Consider the following 24,198-nt stretch of genomic DNA (forward strand, 5'->3'; position numbering starts at 1 on the left):
TAACACACATGTAAGCTTTCAGTTATATACCGTAACAATTCCCATACAGTTACAGATGTGTATTACTATATATAGATAGCCAAAATGTTTTGGTTCAATTCTTAAATGCATAGCATGAAGCTCAAGGGGGGGGTGGGGGGGGGGTGCGGGCGGCAGGAGGATACATAATCTGAGGATAACAGCTCCCAATAACTTCAACCACTGCCAGACAAAGATAAGACCATCATCCTTTAATGCAGCGATTGAGTATGAGATATGACTAAGTAAAATTGGAATTTCAGTAAGGACTATCAAAGTACTACTTTCTACTGATGTGTAAGTTATTAGTTTAACAATCCTTCTCTGTTATTTGAAAAGGTTTATTGTCCTAGCTGGAGAGAGTTGGTGGATTCATTATAGCTTGCTTATTATGTTCTCTTGCTGTACTATTAAAATTCCAACAGAACTATGCATGTAACAATATAAAAAAAATAATAATAAGGGTTCTTATTTGATTACTTCCCACACACAGAGAAATATTTCCTTTTCCCTCACTGGAAGCTACTTTAAAACCTTAAGTTCCTAAATAATGTGCACTGAAGGCATTGAAAAATAGATCCTTTAACAGCAGTACACCTGAATTATCTAGACAGTTCTTCAAGTAACACTTAAGTAAAATTATTAAAACACACACACAGTCTTTAGAAAGTGCAAATTATTTTAAATATATTCTGGGCAGTTAAAAAATAGAGGTGCTAGAACGTATTTTAAAGCACAGATTGTTTTCATGCTAGGTTCAAAGAGCTGTACAGCTATGTAAGACAGAACAGACACTGAAAAGCAGCTACAATGAAAACCAAGTTCCAAAGTTACACTCCAAGAAAACCAAAGATTTGGTAAACCAGAACAGCAAAAATTAATTAAAAAGGCAGACAACACACAAACAATCCAACCTAAATCTTAAATACACCTTTTTCACAAGTAAGAATGCTGGAACTTCTCATTAGTGCCAGATTAAGCAGTTTTTCACTGGTAGACAGAACTAGAATTATTGAACGGAAGAGAAGAATTATTGAAGGGAAGAGACAATTTGTTTAAACAATTCTTACCAGCACTACCACAGGAGACTCCACTTCTACTTCACAAGGACCTGCATCCTTGCGCTGCTGCGGAGGCTCAATAATAAGCTCTTTCTTAGGATTTCTGTTTGTTCTTGCCTGCATTCTTTGATTGAAAATAGGAAGAGCAGCAAAACCGTATGTTTTTTGGCATCAAAGTAATCAACATGCCAGTGATCCAGTGAAAACAATAGCTTTTTCCCCAGCACAGGCAGCAAAAAGTACAAACTAGTCTAACTTCTCAGCTGCAGTTTGCTAAATCTGTCATGGTGGGAATGCATGACCGACAAAGGCCAGCCCCCAAGAAAAAAAAAAAGGTGGATCCATTTTAATGCCTAAAAGTTATGAGTCAAACAAAAAAAGAGAACGTGCATTTCTAAAATGACAATGTAGAACAGTTCAAGTCCTTTACAGCACTTACAAAACCAAGGCTTTGATACTGTAAAATATTTTTGTTGTAAATATTAGCCACTTACTGACAACTGGACCTCTTTACAAGTATAAAACCCTAGGGGTTTTGGGGGGGGTGTGGGGGGTTTGGGGTTTTTTTTTGTTTGTTTTTACATCAGTATCACTTACTCTGGTACTATCAGCAACCAGTCACTAACCAAGTACATTTTCCAGGACCAGTGCCCTAAACAAATACATTGCTCTTTTTTTTTTTTTTTTTTTTTTTTGGGGGGGGGGGGGGGGGGGGGCGGCGATGTTAGGAGTGGGGATGCTCTTTTTCATCTCTGTGTTAAATCTGTATTAAAAGTTTACCTTAACATCAAATTGTCCTCACAGGAAAAAAAAAATCTTACAAAATCTACAAAGATACTGACTCAAAACCACAACAAAAAAAACTCTGTATGTTCAAACTTTAAGCACTTAAAGTAAACTACCAGTCTCACTCAGCCTCTTTCCTTGACCCAGTTAGCTCACTTCTGTTTTGCACATTATTAATGCTCTCAGCTCATTCCTCCCTCCTCAGAACCCTTCAGCATTGTAGATGTCCATCACTGATCATCCTCAAAAAAACCACTGGGAAGACAATGCAACAAAATATTTTCTGATTTTAAGTCACTTGAGAGAGAATCAGCCACAAAGACCAGCCAGCCATCACTCGCTGCCTTTGGCTACCATAGGATTTTCTTTTTGCTGACAGTACAAAACACTGGGGGGTGTCTCCCTTGTACGGTGAACCGTTTTCAGAAGTGTCTCTCAGCTCTGTGATTGGCTCAAGGTTACACAGTGCTCAGTGGTTTTCATCTTCCATTCTTCTCCTTACCTGCAACAAACTCAAGTCATGCTTCAACTTTGGTTTTGTAATCCAATCTACTCTCCTGCTATACCAGTACTTACAGACACTGTTCAGCATTACACACACTGGCAAAATAAGAGGCAGCAATTTTTATTGGGATCATTTCGGTACAATTATTTAGTGTAGTGCAAAGCAATTCTGTATGTAACCTAGTTGACACTGTTGCAATTTTGAAGGTTTGACTAACCTAGCTCCCACACACAACAGTTTTAGCATATGATTGTATGCTAAATTCCTCCTGGAAAAAAAAAAGTGAACTGTGATGAGCAGTTTTGTCCAGGTTTTGAGAGGGGTATTTTGGGTTTCCCTTTGTTTCTTTCTAACGAGCGCAGCCTCCAAGTGCACAAACCTATGTGGCTGTATTTACAGAGCCAAAATACATCTGAGAGAAAATTCAACTTCCCAGGGCAGCACATCCCAATTTTAAGACTCCTTCCACTAGAGCAACCAAACAGCTGTGGAAACTAAGCCACCACCTTCATTCAAGTCTCAGCTCTGCTCCACTTCTTTGGATAGCTAATTATCTCACTTCAATTTAACTGACATCCTAAATTTAACTTGACATTAATTTTTTGTTATTCTCTAATAGAAGAGAAAGTCACCTTAATCTGCAGGAAGCGAATTAAGTTGTGGAAAAGCACAAATACCCTTCTTTTACAACTAGTATTTTTAACAAGCCACAACTTCAGGCACAGGTTGCTTACCCTTCAGACCTAACATAAGATGTTAAGATCCCTTTCTCTTCCCCTCCTCACTGCTTTCTCACCTGCCTAAGATACTGTTTTTTTCAGCTTGCTGCAAATCATGAAATTGAGTCTGACCAAGAGTTTGCCCATCACATCCACAATGCAAGCATATTCCTATGTAAGTGGACCAAAAGAAATAATAAAATTAACTATTAGTCAAGAAAATAGTGATTTATATTTCTTTTTCTCTAGGAAATTCAAGTTTAATGCATTTAGTTTTTAAGCAGTCTCTAATACATAGACACTGAAGTCTAGAAAACTCTATAAAGCTTCTTTAAGAGTTAAGAATGAAACTAGCAGTTTAATCAAATTTACAAAAACAGATCTTCCTGTGTAAATCAAGGTAGACAATAGTTCAAGAACATTTAGTTACACTTTGCTTTTATTTTGCACCAGCCCCTTTTGTTTTCAGAAAACGGAAGTACAGAACAGCTCAGACTAAATTATACCATTATTTGAGGATGCAGCTGCCAAACAGGAATTTGTTTCATTGAAACGGGCGGCAATTATACTTAACTGCAACCAGAAATGCACAAGGCACTTAGAAACACTCACGCTAATAAAGACTTTAAAATATTATACACTTTAAATAGTATTTCTTCTGGTTAATTAAGCAAAGGATTTTAAACTGCAACATTGTTTTATCCTGGTCAGGTACTTCTTTTGAATGCATCTGAATTACTGTAATTCAATATAAATTATTTTCTTTCCCCATCACTCCCCCTATTCTTCTCAAAACATGATGAGGGACAAAACCAAAGCCAACATTTTTATAACATCAGTTTAAAGATATGGAATGATTAACGTAATTTCTAGTTTATATTTCATCAACACACATGTACTATTAGAGGAGGTTCATTTAACAACAGAAGTGTGAAGCAGTAGCTCTGAAGCTATATCCTGCATGAAATAGACCTTAATTGCTAAATTGATGTGTATTTCTAACATTCATTTTCTGCTGAGGACTTAGTGATTATCTCAATAATTTAACTGACAAAAAAAGAAATATTTAGGAAAAAAACCCCCAAACTAACCCCCCCAAAACTATGAGGTACTGCTTACTCAGGCACCACACAGTCAAAAGAGGTAAGTTACTTTAATAAAGAAATACACTAAAAATTTCTACCTATAACTTACGATTCAACAAGCAAAAGATGAAAAACAGGACTTTAAGACATGCTGAAAAGTTATCACTTTGTTATAGGACCTGTAGTCTTAAACCACTTAACTGCAATAAAAAAAAAAAGAAGATGACACTACTCAATTTGTTATTTCAGGCTGTTACCTGAATAAGGATCAACAGAGAATCCAGGGAAACAATGCACATACAAAAAGAATGTCATGGTACACAAGTTATTCGACTGCATTTCCAACATGGCTCCCAAAATTGCAGGAAAATACTAGCTAAATAGATACCTATCTGCAAAATAACTCAGGTTATTATGGAAACAATGCATTTCATCTTTGTACAAACACAGTGGCTTGAAGGGCTTCCCATGGTACTTTTAACAATAGTTCTTTTCATATTACTTCCAACAGCCAAATCGTTGGCTCTCTTCTTGCATCATATACCCTTAAGGAACTACCTGTGCAATTACAAAATTACATGGGTGAAAAAGTTAATATTCCCAGCATACCTCAGTGAGTCACCCAGCAAATTTGCTGCCCAAAAGACATCTTCTCCACATACACCTTCCTATCCCTTCAAATCACTTTTCACTCCAAGAACTTGTTTCCTAATGCACAATACCACACAATGAGTAAGTGATAGCAAGGGAACAGGCAGCATATGAGAATTTCTTCTGAATGTTGATGGAAGAAAGGATGAATACCCAGTCTCACAGTAAGAACAAGCTAAAACCTGAGTAGTTTGGTTTAATGGCACTTCTTTTGCTCCAAGTCCCACTCAGAATCTGCGCCAAGGTCACTGAACCCTATTGAGTGGCCACTATCAGCATTCACTAAATCTACCAGATATAATTACAGCCATCAACCTTGCTCTGTTAGCTGTTCTAGGGAAAGAACTGTTGCTTAACCTGTAGCAGCTAGGGGGAGGGGGAGGAGGAAGGAATAATCTTGATATAGGTTTGCATGTCCTGCAAATGTGAAAACAGAAGGATTTGACAACATCATTTACAAAAACCTTACACCTGTTCTCTACTCCTTTGTGGCTCTTTAAATTGCCTGGCAACTCACAGCATCTCTTAAGAAATAATTCTCAAAACTGAGAAGGACAACTGGAGGGGTTTTGACGCTTTGTTTTGCTGGGGGGGTTGGGGTTGGTTTTGTTGTTTTATTTGTTGGTTAGGTTTTGGTATGGGTTGGATTTTTAAGTCAGTAGCTCATATGAAAATATGGACCCACTTTAGCAGAGTGACGAGCACCATTAATTAAAAGCTGGTACTTCTTGCTCTTGTCTGTATTAGTAAGAGATATTCTAGCACTGCCCTCCCACACCTGGCAGCCTGCCTTGCAGCTGTATTAAAGGCATAACATTTTACATGTCAGTGGAAGATTCAGTGTTGCAAGTATACATATCTTAGTAGTGCTGAGTTTCCAACAGACATGTACTTGCCCTGGAAGAATACACTCACAACTTCAAGAGAAAGGCTCAGCCAGCTGATAGCAGATGGAATACAGCATGCATTTCACCTGGTGACTCCCTGCCATACACACTGCATTTGGATGAAAAAGTGACAAGAAAATCAGTTAGGAAGACTCATTCCTCCTACGGCTAATACTTCAAACGTGTAACTTGCAGTCCCACCAATAGGAAGTCGATTATTGCAAGGGGAAAGAGAAAGGGGAAAGAGAAAAAAGATAAAACATAAGACATAGATACGAGTGTGCTACATAATTTTTTGTGTTGACAACAATATAACTAAAATACTCCCATTTCACTGACTTCCCTTGGTAAAGCAAGAATTAAGCCTATTCTGGAATAGGCAGAACCACAATCCCTCTTTGGAGAGGTATCTCTTTGTATCAAAATGAACTGTATAAATCTCACATTTTGCATTACAGTTAAAATTACTCTCCAAACATTATTTTTAGGAAGAGAGTCAAGTAGCTTGGACAGGACAAAAATGCCAAGATACCAGGAGGTGTCTATTATAAGTAGGTTACATTGATGAAAAAAGGAAACACCAATGTACAGGTTTGTATTACTACTCAAGAAGCTGGAATAAAAAAAATGGATTTACCTGTTTTAGTGGCAACATAAAGTTAAAGGATTCTCCCAGTCAGTGCCTCCGCTGGATCCACAATAATTTTGTACAATGCATTTTTTTAAAAGCCCTTTTACTTCATGGAATAAGGATTTGGCTAAAGTTGTTAACACCAACATGGCATATCTCATTAATACTCCTCAGCTAGACATTACTAACTGTCAGATAAGATACAGTACCTTAGTCTGGACACTCTTACTCTGTGACAAATACCAATTAAAGTGTAAAACCACAGCAGAGCTAAGCATATTATAGATTAACTTAAGATTTGTCTATGTCACACTTTTGCATACTATTACCTATGAAGTATCAACTTAAAGGGCATTTTCTTGAGTCACTGGTAACTGATTAGTTTCACACCATCTCAGTAGATGTTTTCTACAGAGATGTAGAAAGTAGATCTTTCTGTTTTCAGGGAAAACCTGACTTCCTTATGGTCCCAGGGGAAAGACAAGAAGTCAGCAGAATTTAATCAGGATATGAGACTTTAAGATTAAAACTGCGCTTCTGTTAAAGGATTTAACTATTGTTCTGACATACCTCCTTACAGACAAGACATGTACCAGCAGACTGACTATGAGAACAGTATCAGACCAAACACAGCTTTTTTCCTACTTGGACAGTACCTAACAATTATCAGAAACTAACACGACACTAAACCTAACACAGACACTAAACCAAAGACCAAAAGTGAGTCAAAACTCCAAGTCTGAAAATCTCTACAACTGAAGCAGTTCTGTGCCAAGCACAAGTAGGAGTCTTCCCGCTGTGTAACACCAACCTTAAAAGACTTTTTCCAGGAGTAATTTGCTCCTTGACAAGATTGTCTTCGGGCTGAAGTCCATCTTGGTTTGCCTCTAAACTGCAATACAAACCTGTCTTGGACATCAAACATTGGAGTTCTAAGAAACAAGAAGTTGCAGGAGTCAGCAGTTGACTCTCAAATTTACTTTAATTGCAATTAATTTCATGACAGAATAGTGTACCTGCATCTGTAGATGATTCAAATTAGCATTTCAGGCTGTTTCTAAAGCAGGTGGAAGGAAATATTAATCAGGGAGAAAGAGCAGAGAAGTCCAACTCCTTTTCTGCGTGTTCAACTAAGTCTAGACCAGGGGTCCTCAAACTTTTTAACCAGGGGGCCAGCGCGTGGATGCAGTGGCAGGCAGTCATCTGCGGCTGCTTGGTTTCCCCACCAACACCCGGCGGGGTGGGGGGGTGGGGTGGGGGGTGTGTGCAGGGGAATCTGTAAATACCGGGGGCCAGATTGAGGACCCTGGGGGGCCGTATCTGGCCTGCGGGCTGTCGTTTGAAGACTCCTGGCCTAGACTCTAGTCTTGAAAGCACCACCCATGCAGCCTCTCCACCACAGAAATTGTCTTCCCATTCCTCAAGATCATATAAGGCTTTGATTTTATTTTTTTTTCCTGGTTTGGGGGGTTGGTTTTGGTTGTTAGAGGTTGTTTTGGTTGTTCTTTTTAACTCCAGACATTTTGCTTGCTTTCAAAGCAGTATATCCAGCTCCCACAAGACCCCATTTGCTGATACATTTGAAGTGAACGTGTTTTCTACCAGGATGCAACCTAATGACATATTTTTGGGGCCAGGTATCTTTCTGTACTAGTCCAACCCTATCCTTAGATTTCATCCACAGTCCTAAAGAATTTCTCCTGAAGATACCACATTTAGCCTTATCTTTTGCATGCCAGTGCACTGGGTGCCTACCAACCAATGTCTGATATTCCTCTCATTTGCAACTTTCAAAGAAGTGTATTTCCTGCAGGAACTACACATTTGGTGAATTTGTGCTGCAATTTCCCTTGCTAAGAGGGCAGAAGGATACCTGAGATGGACATTCAAGCATTCTTCCCAAAGGAGTCTAATGAAAGGTCAAAAAACCCCAAAAAAACCTCTACAGAAATCATCAGAAGATTTAGCCAAAACTACAAGCCAGCACATAAGACACATAAAAAAAATAAGGTTTTTATTTACCAAAGCAGTAAGATGAAAGGAGATAAAAGAAGTGCCCTCATTCAAGTGACCCATGAAAAACTATGCAACTGTTAGATGCTGTACTCATACATGTCTGTTTCTTCCTTATTAAGAGGCCTAATGAGGTCTATGCTCCAGTAACTGATGAATAAAAGCCACTTGTACTACAGTTACAAGTTGAAGCAAGTTATGAGAGAGAAGTAACACAGTAAGCCATACAAATTATCCGCACACCATTAGAGAATTGCTGCATAAGCCATTTAAGCACATTTAAAACACACAACTTCCACTTACTCAGCAGAATTACTTCCTTAGAACCCTCTCCTTTATACATTGCTACTTCAAACAAACAAGTTGATATGAATTTGTTAATTCAGACAGCAAGAACAGGCTCTGAATATAAGGCCCTTTAATAAATGAATGTTTTAAGATTTATTTTAAACACATCATATCTTAAATCAATAAAAGCCTTTTTTCAAAAATCATGCACATATAACTTAATACTATTCTGAAAACAAAATATTTGCAACTTGATTGCCTACTGTGGAGTTATTTCCAGAATGACACAGCTCATTACTGTCATTAACCAATCTTTGACCATGCACAGACTTTAGTAGACCTTGAAGATGTCACAGTTTATTAATAGACCACATGACTCATGAAGAGCATAGAAAGAGCAGTCACACAAAAAAACCCTCAGTAACACCTAATCATGATGTTGCTGTCAAGTCAACAGGTGACACAGACTAAGAAACTGCAGCTACTAAAATATAAAGTTAGTGGTTCTGTTTCCAGCAAGTATCTAAATCTATCCTGTTAAAGACTGGACATACACTATTTCAAAATGCCCTGCAGGTCTCTCAAATTGTGTAAACACAAATTAAGTAATAGTTATTCCGTATCAGACATAGTAAATTTAAAGGCTACCTAAAATTATCAGGCCACATCTTGCACATGCTACAGGTACTAAACTACTTTAAGCATGTTTACCAAACTACAAGGTTCGCTGAATGAGAGAAATGGCAGTGCTAAATAGGCCATTAGAAGCAAACTGAGCAGAAAACATTACAAGCATCGAAAAAAGGCAAGTTGCTTTCTGCTTTAGATTTACAGACAAATCTAAAAAAAAAAAAAATATGTTAATATTCTTCAGCATACAGTCCGTCTCAGTTGAGACTTTTCCAGCTCCTCCATTGGCATTGCTAGCACACTCACCTATCCTCTCCCTTCTCTCAATACTTCAAGGGGCTATTAGCAAAACCAACGCTTCTAAAATGTTGTTGGGTTTGTTGTCACTGTTCGTTCTCCCTTGCTTATTTCCCATTTTTGTCTACTATCTGAAACAGCTGTTTAGGCCCTAAACCATACAGTAACATTTCACTCCTAGATCACAAAAAAAAATCAAATTTGAATATAAAAATAAAAGCCATGAAAAAAAACCCTCCTAACTCAACACAGCTGAAATAAGATAGAGTAATATGCTGAGAATGGATTAAAAAAAAAATGATAGGAAAATCAAAACAAACCATGTAGATCATGCGTGTAAGCTAATATTTTGAAACTGTATCCTTCAACTTACTACAAAATTAAGTAAATTAGAATGTTTCCTCAACATTTGCAGAAAATAAATATGCTCTAGGTGGACATTTGGGGGCAACACTTTCAATAATTTTGATGCAACTTTTAATAGCATTTCATATTAGATTTATAATCTTTTACCAAAATATTGATTTTTATCCGTATAGACCTGAAGACCCTAAGAGATCCTGTGCTCTAGCAAGACAATGTGTATGTGAACAGGCTAGAAATGTTCCCAAATATAAAATATAGCATTTTCACTGCAAGTTTGAATGACATCAGATGGATAGAAATAAACTGTACTCCTGAGAAGACATTCTCACCCAGGCTTCATTTTATATCTTTCCTACAAGCAATCAAAAGAACAGGCCTGCTTAAGATAAAATTTTAATTAGATTTAATCAGACTTTAGACATAACCTCCCAAGCTCTGCATTATAGGATAAATAAGAAAAATATATGCTAAATCAACTACTTCAGTCTCCTTGTTTCTTCAAGGAACAGGAGATTTTTCCTTCAGGAGAACTACTTCCTGAGAGTTTTCTGTTCACAGGAAATTTTCACAGATTTTCAACACTGGTTTTGCAAGAGAATCAATACATTCTTAAAGGACTCCCTGAAATTCACTGGTGTTTTGACAACAGCTCTGTATCAGGAGTTGCTTAATCCAAAATAGCTAAATAGATCGGATAGCCGGTACAACCTAAAAGACAGAGGTAAAAGATTGCAGCTGAAATACGTGTTACAACACAAATAGGTGAAGCCTTATACCAATGCTTGCATCTGTTGCAACAGCCACCAAAAATAAAACACAGGGAAGTGATACACTGCCATGCTCTTTTAGTCTTGGCCATACAGCTCCTCTTTAGAGGAGAGGATTCCTGTAGTCTTCATCTCACTGCATGGCTTCTCAGTGAAAAGCAATGGAATTTCTCCTGAAAGCCACCTCTTCAAAGGTTGAAGAGCTGGCCAAATTAGCTCTTACAGCAAAGAGTACAAAAATTATGTAATTTAAGAGTTCTATATGCATACTTAGACCCAAGTTTCATAAAATCACTCATCACTATTGCCAGGACTGCAGTATTCTTTCCCCCTCTTCAGAGAACACTGCTTTCTACTCTTCAGGGGTAAGTTAGTAGCAACTGCTCTCCAGCCTCAGACAGCATCTCAGAAAGCAATAGCCAGCACCAGCTCTGAATATCACAAGCATGACCTTTCAATGAAGTCCCATTTTTGTATTTCGTAAAATTCTGACTTTTGTTATTATGGACTACACTAGCCCAGTACAATAAGTAGGAAGTCATTCTGACCCCTCAGTTCCACACACTTTTCCATACTAACCTTCAGGTATTTATCCCAGGACGAAACTTTTCTCAATCCACTACTTCCAGCTAAACCAAATGAACAAAGCCATACAAGGAAACCCCAAAAAAAGCCAGTATCATTATTTTAAAAAAAAAATAAAATTTTACTTTGAAAAAACCCAAACCAACCCTAAGTGACAGATGTGGAACTTTGGTTCTAAGTGGCAGACTAAGTATATTTGGCGCTTACTTTTGCTAGTTTGCAAACCAGTTCTGTAGGGCTAAATTAAAGATAAATTATTGCTGGAACAATACCACACAAAAACAAAAAAAAAAAAAAATTACAAAAAATTTTCACTGCGACCTCCATGTTACAGTAATCCATACTACATTTTAAAAAAATTAGTTTTTCATTCATTCATCTAACTATATGTAGACCAGTAAATTTAAGGCCAGTAAAGGTGTTAGGTCTCAAATTCAGTGGAGTATAAAGTTATTGAAAGTAATAATTGTCCAGAGTTTAACAGATGTCTAATAACCATCTCTACAAGGCTAACTTAAAAATGGCTAACAGTGTAAAAAGGCTTCTAATACTTAGAGGAAGCCATTTTATTTTTAATATCAAACCATAGTAAGAGTTTTAAAAATGCAATACTATCATGAAGGGTAATGTACATACTGTAAGTCAATTTAAGCATCTAAAGACAGTTCAGATCATTCTGTATTTTCTCCTGGAAGCTTATGTGTATGTATCCATGCACATAAACATACATATAAGGGCATGTGTGCACATATATACACACATTCAGATACATATGTACACACACTCACACACACCCTTTTTTTCTTATATTTGAGTTCAGCAAGAAAGGACCTGAACAGCATAAAGGCAACAAAGCTCTGAAATTTCTAAAGGCTTTCCATAACTGCAGTTGCGGTGTCGGTATGCCAGCAGGCACTACAAGCTTGTCAAAATCCGTTCGGTTATTTCCGTGTACCACACCTCTCTTATTCTAACTATCTAGCCAGTGACAAAGCAATTAACAAGTAACCCCAAATTATTTTAAATAAATATTTAAAGCCTTAACTAGCCTAATTATGAAGCAAGCAGTGCACATCAGCTATTGCAATTCCACCCCCTCAAGCCTAAATGCAATACATCTGACGCACAAATGCGTCACTAACCTGGGGGGTACAAAGACAGTCTCACTTTAAAGCCTGTGTTCTTTGCATCAGGCAACACCTAAAAAAGCCTTTAAGAGCAAAGCAGGTTCACAAAACAGTTATGACTCCCTTTAATGATTTTTTTTTTTTTCTTCTAGAATGCTCCTTTATCCCTTTCAGTAAGTTAAACAGATACAGAATAATTACAAGGGGGGGGAGTAAGGAAAAAATGTACTCAAATCCATCTGCAAAAAATAAACCTTAAATCCTGGGTTACTGTTTTCGCAACAATGCATTCCTTAGTTTTTCCAAATAACATAATCATCTGTTGTTCTTCAATTGAAGTGCCAAATTCATTCCAAGAGTATGTTTAGAAAGATCTAACAGCAGACAATATTCTACAACAATCCTGTTTATGAAGTGAAAATTCTTCAGAGCTATCAATACAAATCTAATGATATAATGAATATGAATCCTAAGCTTTAACATTAAAGCTGCATGCACACATGTATTACATGTCACATACATGCACTAACATCCTACAATATCAAGACAAGGTATATTCATGTCTGTACATGGTAGATGTTAAATAAACATGCTATCCTGGGTTTAGTTTAGCTTTCAATTAGCAGATAGAATTATTAATGAAACAAGTTTATATTTACCAGGGATGAATGAATCAATATTCCTGAATCTTCATTTGGTGAGCTGAATGCTGTGTATTCAAGGGCATTGTTTTCCCCTTGCTGTTTGCAAATATAACCACAGTTTCTCTCAAAAACTGTACGAATACCTTTAAACAGAACCACACTTGTAGTGCAACCCATTCCAAATCTGTTGAATTTTGCATTTCTAGCAGCCCTGATTGCATTTGCAGAATGTCTTCTTCCTTTGCTCGACTCCAGTAATTTTCCTGTGCTTTGCAAAAATATTTCTTTGTACAATCTTCATTATGTCCGACATTTAGTATGTTCTTCGACTAGATCCCATCAGCTACTGAAATGTAATCCCATTTGCTTAAGCCAAGCACTGCCAAAAATCCAGCCGCAAAAGACAAAAATCAGAGGGTGATGAAAAGCAAACGATACCTCAACTGTAGAAGATAGGAGGCTTTCAGCATGGGCTATACTCTGCAATGGAGATGAAAAGATATTCCAGAGGGTCATGGAAAGAGCTCCTATACTTCAGAGATCCTCAGAATATAATCAAAGACGAAAGGAAACTGCAAAGATACTGCTGCAGTTTCTGCTGCCAGCCACAAAGAATCCATCTGCTGCAAGAAAGCACTCTCCCAGAATGCTTAGCACAGAGTTCGAACTGGCAAACATTTCTTTGCTTGACCTATATGTGCTTTTTAGTGTTTAAAACAAAAAACTTCAAAATAAAAAATGCAAAATCTAAGGGGAAAATTCTTAAAATCACTGCTGCTATGGGAAAAAAACCCCAGCATGTTACATAAACCTACTTCTATCAAATCTGTGTTATCAGTGTGCTGTTATCAGTTCAGGCAAACCACATGGGAGCTGAAGGCAGCTTTTACTTTTTCCTTCCTTCCTTGCACACAAAGTGATCAGTCAATTCTCACCTGCCAGAAACTGACCTTATCTAGTCCTTGATTGCAAATGGTCAATAGTCATTAAAAAAAAAAAACAGCAACTGACTATCTAGCTACAGATCAACATCTACATCTAAAACAAAAATACAGAATTATTTTTAAAATACATACATTTCTTGGGTTTATAGTGAATCACACATGTATTGATTGTATTTATCACTACAGGATTCTACTTAACATACTGTACTGGTATCTGTTGTACAGGTATGTAAATAACACTGAGAAGAAGCATTAAAATTTTTAAACTACTTTTGAAGGCAAGGAATTTGCAAAAAATAACTGTTTCAATCCACACCGTAACAGTATCAATCACCCTGTCAGAGACTGCTGGTTAGTTCTATATTTCTGATAAACTGAAAGCACTGAGATGTATTTACTTACTTACTTACCAAATTGTAAAACTGGATGAAAGAGTGAACTTACAAACCCAAAATTGTTGCAATGGAGTTTGAACAAGCTAAATTAAAAGGACTTAAGTGAACTATGAAGGGAAGGAACAAACAGATTAATGATGTCAGCTACAGATTTGCCCCCATGCAAATTAACTTATCTCAAGGAAATACTTGCATGCTATAATGAGACATTCAGAATAAATATTCATTAGCGTTTTTCACTAATATCTGGCTAGTTAACACATCCCAGTATGCTTCTCATTACATTCTAACCTAAATACACCATAACAACATGCAGGCACATTGATTACAAAGAAAAAAAAAAAAAAAATCAATATTTGACAGTGATCCAAGTAGTTCCTGCCAGTCTCACATTCTCAAAGGAAGCAGTTAGCACATTCCACATATTTTAAGAAAAACAAATTGTGTTAGGGCAGTTCTGTTAATAAGGAATAGCTTTTTGTGGGGGGAGAATAAAGAAAGCAACGGTGAAGAACTGGCCATAAATTCTACTATGAAGTGCAAAGATACTTCATACATAACCACGAACCTTGCACAGCAAGGTCTGTACCACCTTCTGCCTCTCTACCTATCCTACCCTCTTTGAAAAGGGGCAGCAGGTCAGTGAGGCAAATACTCTGCGACACTCACTAAGGCTGGATAAAGAAATCTTTGCAAATGCACAAGGGAAAAACAGTCATGGCAATTACCACGGAAGGCATTCCCAAAAAATACATTCAAGTTAACTATTTCTAGTGCAGAAGCCCATTTCACTCCCAGCTGGAATGTAGGATGATAGAGACCTGACAAACTCCAGGTTCCAAATGTGACATCAAAAGTTAAGTGATCATGAAACGAAAGCACCACTTAGAGGGTTTTCCATGGCATTTCAGAGACTTCATAATAGGAAATGTTTCTAGAAAAAAAACAAACAACAAAGTAGCTTATGCCTTATGAGAATATTTGAGAATATTCCTATGCCTTATAATACGAGAATATGAGAAAAATAAGTCAGTTTACAACAAATTATTACGCACTAGACAGTTCCTTCAAATGCCTATAAAATTACAAGACTTTTAAAGCACTAAGTAGGATGTGGAGAAACAGGAAGACAAAAAGATTTCATTTGGAAAGACAAACATATGACAGAATCGTAGACTAAGTCAGGCTGGAAGTAACCCTGCGAGGTGTCCCAATTCAAAACCAATTAAGAGCAAATTTAATTCTGATTACATCTTGAATAAATTTAGCATCATGTTTCTATGATATTTTAGACATCGCAACTGAAACTGACTTGGATTAACACAGTGGTAACAATGACATAAAAAGCATTCCAAATAGAGCTTGAATGGGAGATAAATATGGGGACACAAGGGATGGGAGGACAGGGAGGAGGAGCTTGACCAGATGCAAAATTATTAACATGACCAGTAATCAGAATAGTAAGCAATGTAAAGCAGTCTGCCAACAAGCAGACTTTTTCCTAAGACATAAGTTTGGTGCAAAGTGGAAGCTACCAGCTTCACTAAGATTTCTGCAATTGTAACAAGCAACCACATTGCACAAGCAGTGAACATCCAGACAGAAATGTGACATAATACAATATTATCCATTACACTATTATAACTCAAAGTGAAATTGGAGGCTGGAAAAATTCCTGTGAAGGTCTGACAGAGCTTCCTCTACCAATTGAAGAGAGCCAAAAGACACGCTAAGGTAAGTAAAAATCTTAAACCAATAGTAACAGGCCAACAACAAAAAGCAGAACAAAAAAAAAAAAAAACCAACATATGAACAAGCCCAGAGTGTACATCATATGAGCAACAAGCTAGATATTACAAACTGCCTTTAGCTGTTATAGCCTAGGTTATAAAAAGGTCTTCTTCCATAAAAAAAAAAAAAAAAAAAAAGAGTGGAAGGGAGGAAAGGAAGGCTGTAAAAAGGAAACATCACTAAAAAGCCAGTCTTCTCTTGGTTTGTGAAAAAGGGTCTGCACTAGAAAGCATGCAGACTTAGGAAGAGCTATTCTAGTTAGTATATATTCCAAATGTTACATCTCTAAGCCAAAATGCCTGTTTATACAGGGAGCAACACACTCCTCCCTGCTATATAATATATTGAATCTGTACTGACTGAACTAAAAGATTCCCAAAGACAAAAAGGTTAATTAGTAATCTTAGCTCCATGTTGTTCACAATCATGTATTTTTCAAACACGCTCCCTTGGACAAGTAATAAAGAAGAAGCTCTAGTTCCTCTCCAGAAAATTGCTGTGAACTGTTTAATAGTACAGTTATACAACTAAGGGTCTAACCCCACCAGTCCTCTTCTGATTACAATAAAGCCTAATAATCACTTTTTACTTGGGAACTGGAGGACTTAAATCAACACGTTAAGCAACCCTTTGAAAACCAAATTAATTCCATCTGACACTGGTTAACATTTACTAAAGTAGAAGTCCTTAGGGAATCATTACCTCCATTGACTTAAAATCTTCAGGGGATCCTACAAAATACTCATTAACAAAATGAGAACTTAGAGGCACCTAGACAGAAATTGGATAGTTAGGAGAATACAGATCAAACTAGGGAGACCTTTCAATTCAATGTGTTACTACAAAACAACATGGACATTGTGTCTTCAGACATGCCATCACTAAAGCAAAACAGTTCATAAACACAGGCCTGTATCTGCAAGAGAACATACTTCAGGCAGGATTCAAGCATCTAAATCCTAACATAAGAGCCACAAAAACATCCTTAATCTCTTAAAACATTAGAAGAAGGTACTTACATTTTCACCTACAAAGTTGTCCTTGATATTTAACATGTCCAACCTGAGGCCATCTTGACAGGAATGAACATCTGGTTCCCTAGAGATCTTAACACAACCTGACTGAATTCAGCTTTTCACAAAACATGACAGCATTTGTAGGTGGAGCACTGCCTTCCATCTGGCAGCTGCTTGTGGCTCAGAATGCTAGAGATGCGGGCCTAAAGCCTCCTCAGCCCAAAGAGATTAAAACCAACATCACTTATCACTCTTCGGAGTGCCTTAACAACCTGATGATAGTATATCAAAGCTAACATATTCACTTCTGCCTGATAAAGCCATGCTGCACAGAAGAACTGAAATCCCATAGACCTGCAAGAGGGAAAAGGAAGTGTATATGCAACAGTTCACACTTACTAAAACAGTAGAGAACAGGAAGAAAATTCAGGTGCTGGTTCCTGTTGCAAGGACCATTTCTGCAATGATTGCTTCATGCAAAGTTCATAGAAAAGCTCTGTCACGTGGTTCTCTTAAAGAACTCATGTTTCTTCAGAAAGGAGAGTTGTGCTAAAAGCTGCTTTGTGGCCACAACAGTCAGTCTTACTCTGTCTTAAGAGTAAAACTTTTCAGCACCTGATTTGTCAAAACTAGTGCAGAGTGTCTGTTTGGATATGGATTAATCTTTGCAAGCCTCATATCCACTTTCCAGAACAGCAAGGAGGAGGATACAGGGAACTACAGACTGGTCACGTTCACTCCAATATCCAGGAAAAGTATGATGCAAACCCTCCTGGAAGCCACTTCCTGATGTCTAAAGATTAAGAGTGTAGTTCCAAGTAAACAACATGGATTTACCAAGGACAAAGTATGCCTGACCAATCTGTTTACCTTCTGTGATGAGATGGTTAGCTCTATGGACAAGGAGGCAGCAACAGACACTGAATAAAGTTAGTCAAACAAGGCTTCTGACAGTCTCCCATAGCATCCTTGTAGCCAAATTAGGCAAATGTGGTCTGAATGAGTAAATAAGGATGACAGCCTGTTGGACAGCAAGTTGAACATACTGAGCATGCTTCTCAGTACAAGAAAGATACTGACACATTGGACTGAGTCCAATGGAGGGCCATCATCATAGTTTAGGGGCTGCAGCATATGATACATGAGAAAGCGATCTTGGATAGTTTAGCCTTAAGTGAAGGCTAAAGGAAGATCTTAGTGCTGTCTGCAACTATCTAATGGGAAGGCAGACAGAGGGTAGAGCCAGGCTCTTGAAGGTACAGTCACAGGACAAGAGGCAGACACAGAATATTCCATCTGCATAAAAGGATTTGGGTTTATTTTTTTAAACCATAAGGACTGTCAGCTTCTAGGGTTAAAGTATTTCCATCTTTGTGGATATTAAAACCAGACTGAGCAACTTGCTCTAACCAGATCTGTTCTGAGCAGGGGATTGTACTAGGCAGCTCCCAGAGATTTTCCTTTCAATGTGTACGTTTACGTGATTCTGTGGCATTACACACACTGGGTAGACACGCATTAACCACAGAGACAGAGAAAAACTCCAAGAGAATTCCACCATTCCGAAGAAAGCCAGTATGATTACTCCAGGAGGTAGTCTTGAGAATAGCATGCTTGGATTCTTTTGCAATTCTACTGAGAATCTGCACATTCAGCAAAGCCCTATGCAGAGATTAGCATCCAACAAACAAAAAAAAATATTGTGACTTTAGAAATACTAAGTATACCACCAGGCTGAAGACCAGAGACAGTTTATCATTCATATGAGATACTCCTAACGTCAAAGATCACCTAAAATGTAAAACCTAATGCTTACAAATATCGGAGCAAGTTTTAGTTCTGTCCTATCTAGCCAAGGAAGCTGTCATAGCTGGCTAATATCACAAGTTTATTATAACTGACAAACAAGGGAATGTTTGTGTCTATTCTGCCTCTAAATGTATAGAAGAAGTGGGAAGGAGGCATAAATGATGCAACCCAAGAAATCCTATTCCAAATCTTGCATACACTGTATTATGTATGAGCTGATGGAGAGATGCACATAATTTTAAAACCCTGCTAGTTACAAAATGCTAAATATCACAGCTAATAGTTTTCGGTCACATAGTTGAGAGCTGTAGAAAGTTCAGTCTTCTCACAAGTCCATTCTTACATGAGTAGCAACACATTTTCATCCATAGATGAGCACTGGGAGCTGCCAGTAAAGCATGTGCCTTAAATTCCAACTTAACTCCAAGTATACCTTGAGGATAGACATACCAAGAATAACCTAGAGACCTTCAGGATGTTGTCCAAGTCAATCTGAACTGAACAAACGGACATTTATTGCTAAGCATGAGACACAAAACACTTAGCCCTTTTAACTGTTTTACATTTCAAGCCATAACATCAGATTTCTGGTATTGAAATATGCTCACAGGACTCCATCTAGCGGTCACATAACTTTCAGCTTTCTGAAGTTGAAGTGATTATTGTGGGCTCTTAAATAACCGCTAAGATAACCACAACAGAGTATTTTTTTATTAGAGAGCTACAGAACAAGTTGCTGATTATAGGATATTATTTTCAGAAACACTGATGAAACCATGCCAGAATAAATAATGGTCAACAGTACATCAGACTAGAAAAAAAAAGAAGTTGAAACCCAGCTTTTGAACAACTTTACTGTGTTCAGGGAAGAGCAGCAGAAACTTCCGGGCTCGTACAACCTTTTATACTTTTAATCCCTCTTTGAAAGTTATTCAGATTCAGGTCTTTCTCCTTTCTTTTGTTCCCAGCTCAGTCAGGAACAAGTTCCAGCTTCCCCTCCAGCAGATCATTAGCTGCCAAAATATTATGCCGGAAGTATTGTCCCCTGAACTTTACCAGCAAGACTGTACACAGAAGGATTATTAGTTTTTTTTCGTATTAGAAACCTCGGATTTCATGCAAGGAAAATCTTACTGGATCGTGCTGTATGGTCTGGCTAGGAAGAAACTAATATACAACATTACTGAGCAATCTAAGGCCATATACAACACCAGGCAAATAACTTTGAGGTGGTAACAAGCCTGGCAAGCAAAAATCCCAAGACAATTTCTGGAGGAAAGGAGAACAACATCCTTCAAATAATTAGTGTGTCATCTCTTCATTAATCCAAATGCTCTTTTTAAACTCAATGACATTCGAGGTTCAACATGAACTTATAATCCTTCTTGGACTAGCAAACAGTAAGAGCAAAGCCTCCTTGAACATTCCTTAAAGGCAAACATACTACTATGATTTTCAGCTAAACCACTCAGATGACATTACATTGCACAAGTATTAGTGCCAGTGCAAGTGGATGCAAATATGCCTGGCAGAAAGAGGTCTGAAATACCATTTGTCATCATCACTGTAGTGCAGCAAGTAAAGAATGGGCTAGGTGAGGTGCCTTTCAATCTTGTTTTTACAAAGCTTCAGTTCTGTATTATTCTACTGCCTGGGTGTGGTCACTTACAACCATGCCTACAAATGAGCCTACAGAGCCATCAAGTGAAGTGCAAGCAGATACTCTGTCAGTACCAGCGCCCTGCTGAAGAACAGTACTTCTGAAACCAAAGGATATAAAGACCATCACACAACATTACGGAACAAAAGCACAAAACAGCATGGGCAATGTGATCAAACTGGAAAATGGATGACTACCTTTCCATCACCTTAAAACCAAAGCCTCTTTCCCATACGTTAATATCCATAGTGCTAGACAGAATTTCCATTAGACTTTTTTACTCGATCCATTTGACATTTTCACAAACCTATTAAAATGAGATGGAGAGCTAGCTTACTAGCCATTGCCTCTTCCTACTGAAAACACCCAGTTCTTTCTGTAGAACTTTATTATTCTTATTCATGTTTCAGTACTTCTTTCAGCATATGAAGGGCAGCTATGTGCCTTGGGTAATCAATAAGATAGCAAGATCATGTATCCTAATGTCAAAATACAAACATCCAAGGGCAGTGGAGGCTCTGAACTTGCAAGCTGAAACTAAATTAAATGTCTGCTCTGGTACACTGAACTCCAGACTCCTGAAATCAACTACATTTCACTTATGATAACACAAAAATTGCAATGTATTACATCCTGCACTGATGTAACCAGATATTTAAATGCTTTCTCTACTTAAAATTATACAAGCATTATCCATGCTGGGCATAATGGGCAGTCACTCTTTGTTGAGGGATTAATTTTATAGTAGTAAAAATATAAACCCCTGTCTTATCTCTAAATTCACGAGATAACTCCTTCCCACCCATAGAGTACCTGAAAGTACTAAAAGCAGCTTAGTCTGTACCTCAAATTTCAAAATCTAGATCAGTATCTGTCAACATGCCATCTCCTATTAAGTCAATAGCTACACCTGAGTATCAAAAAGCAACCAGAAGTACACAAAGCAGCAGCTAAAAATTCTTTATTTACACTGATGGACCTATATTACGCACTTCCCTGTATTCTAGCAGACCTAGATAAGCATTACTCCTCCTCAGCTTTGTTGTTACTAAACTTAAGTCTTCACTTTTTTTTTTTCCTCTCTTTTTTTTTTTTTTTTTCATTATTGCAGGAGCAGGGGGTAGGGTTGGTTTTCTTGTTTGGGGGCGGGGGCGGTGTGGGGGGGAGTTGTGTTTTAAAATGGTTTTGTTGCTTAGTTAATTTTATGTGAGGTCACTTGATATCCCCACTGCATTAATTGTTTCTTAGAAGAAACTTCAAAAGGGACTGTTTTATGTCAACTTGTAGGGATATAACATTGATTATGCACAAATTATTCATCCCTGAAAATTTCAAACAAGTTTAGAAGAGTAAGGCATCATGTTCAAAATTGTCACAAGTGAATGGTTTTGTTGATTTAGTGTCCCACATTTATTAATTTCTAGTATTCTTTCCCAGAATCATCACTAGAAGAAACTTTGCAAGAGTGCTACAGAAGCAGGTAGAAGAAAAAAAAAAGCCATTCTAAACCATGTTTCCTGATTTGCTCAGAATTACAAAGTTGACATTTCTCCCAGAATTACTGGCATTGACAATATTGTGCAGAACAAGGTCTACTTTAAATGTAACCTTTCCACAGAACTGCTGCGAATCAGATTTTTCAAACAATGTTCTGCCTCAACTGACTTATTTCTTCCTCCTCATTGTCTCAAGATAGAACAATGATCCAGAATTTTCATGTTCTTTTTAGACACAACAATTCCAAGAACTGAATAACAAATTTCCTTCTTAAACTACCTGATATCCTTTCCTTCAGCTGGTGAGCAGAAAGAAATTCTAGCTGGTCCTCTAATGGAAACAGGCCTTTTTATTCAGAGAGGGTCCCAAATAAAAGCTCAGCCTGGGCCCAGAGGCTTAAAACTAGAATTACAGATAAGGCTGTGATTTACACTGACACCAACAAGTACTCCAGTCTGAACCAGCTTGCAACTTCCTTGCCTCCTCAGCACACAGAGCTCAGATTACTCCATTCTTAAAAGCAAACTAACACCTTAGAATCATAGAATGGTTTGGATTGGGAGGGACTTTAAAGATCACCTAGTTCCAACGCCCTGCCATGGGCAGGGACACCTTCCACTAGACCAGGGTGCTCAAAGCCCCATCCAACCATGAGGATGGGGCATCCACAACTTCTCCAGGCAACCTGTTCCAGTGCCTCACCACCCTCACAGTAAAGAATCTCTTCCTAACATCTAACCTAAATCTACCCTCTGTCAGTTTCAAGCCATTCGCCCTTGCCCTATCACTACAAGCCCTTGTAAAAAGTCCCTCTCCAGCTTTCCTGTAGGCCCCCTTTAGGTACTAGAAGGCTGCTATAGGATCTCCCCAGCACCTTCTCTTCTCCAGGCTGAACAACCCCAACTGTCTCAGCCTGCCTTCATAGCAGAGGTGTTCCAGCCCCTGACCATCTTCGTGGCCCTCCTCTAGACTCACTCCAACAGGTCCACGTCCTTCTTGTGTTGGGGCCCCCAGATCTGAATGCAGTACTCCAGGTGGGGTCTGAAAAGAGCAGAGCAGAGGGGAGAGAATTGCCTTCCTCGGCCTGCTGACACCTTACAGAACAAATACACAGAAGAGTCCAGTTCCAGGCTCCTCTGCACAAGAGAGCCATGGACATACTGGAAAGTCCAGCAATGGGCCACAAAGATGATGAAAGGGCTGGAGCATCCCTCCTACGAGGAGAGGCTGAGGGAGCTGGGACTGTTCAGCCTGGAGAAGAGAGGGCTCAGGGGGTTCTCATCAACGTACATAAATACCTGCAGGGAGGGTGCAAAGAGGACAGAGCCAGGCTCTGCTCAGTGGTGCCCAGTGACAGGACCAGTGGCAATGGGCCCAAACTGAAACACGGGAGGTTCCCTCTGAACATCAGGAAATAATTTGTCACTGTGAGGGTGACCAGGTTGCCCAAGGCGGTGGCAGAGTCTCCATCCTTGGCAATACTCAAAAGCCACCTGGACACAGCCCTGGGCAAACAGCTCTAGGCAGCCCAGCTTGAGCACAGGGTTGGACCAAATGACCTCCAGAAGTCCCTTCCAACACCAACAAATCCTGTGATTGTGTGAGAGAACCACAGCACCCCTTGGCACCACATCCCTTGGAAAGATCTTTCCTGATGCTTTTTTATTATTATTCCGGATACTCACCAGCAGCCCCAAGGCAACACCACTACCTTAAACAGAGCACTACTCCCAGAATGGAGTAGTTAGTTTCACCAGTTTGACATGCTAGATCCAGACAGAGTTTTCAACAAAGGCTCCTGATTTCTTCTTTCCCTTCTCATTTTTCCTCACTTGAACTGCCTGAGTCTCCAAACCATGCAGCAACCTCTGGACACAGCAGGAGAATGCAGAAGACAGTATCTGGATTCCCCATTCCTCCTCTCATATCTGATTCATTTGGCACATATGAGGAGTTGACAAACTGTTCCAGCAGACACAGTAATTTGTCTTTACACCAAAAAGAGTCCTACCTCCCACCCCTGCAG

At 38.4% G+C, this 24,198-nt stretch overlaps 1 protein-coding gene across 14 annotated transcripts in view; it reads right to left on the reverse strand.

The window, feature by feature from the left end:
- Nucleotides 1-24,198, reverse strand: part of DOCK9 (dedicator of cytokinesis 9) — a 128,859-nt gene that overhangs the window by 97,026 nt on the left and 7,635 nt on the right. For 3 of the 14 annotated variants that reach the window (XM_027812222.2, XM_055702070.1, XM_055702068.1), the window contains exon 1: nucleotides 13,076-13,649. The exons of 4 other annotated variants lie outside the window; for them this stretch is intronic. In XM_027812222.2, coding sequence (XP_027668023.2) covers nucleotides 13,076-13,237 — 162 coding nt within the window. In that variant the 5' untranslated portion in view covers nucleotides 13,238-13,649. Of the gene's footprint in view, nucleotides 1-1,088; nucleotides 1,344-13,075; nucleotides 13,650-24,198 lie in introns of those variants that run through there. 7 more of the 14 variants (XM_027812225.2, XM_055702073.1, XM_027812219.2 and 4 more) reach the window with 3 other exon arrangements.

The sequence above is a fragment of the Falco cherrug genome, chromosome 2 (assembly GCF_023634085.1).
Source record: "Falco cherrug isolate bFalChe1 chromosome 2, bFalChe1.pri, whole genome shotgun sequence".
NCBI classification, from domain to species: Eukaryota; Metazoa; Chordata; class Aves; order Falconiformes; family Falconidae; genus Falco; species Falco cherrug.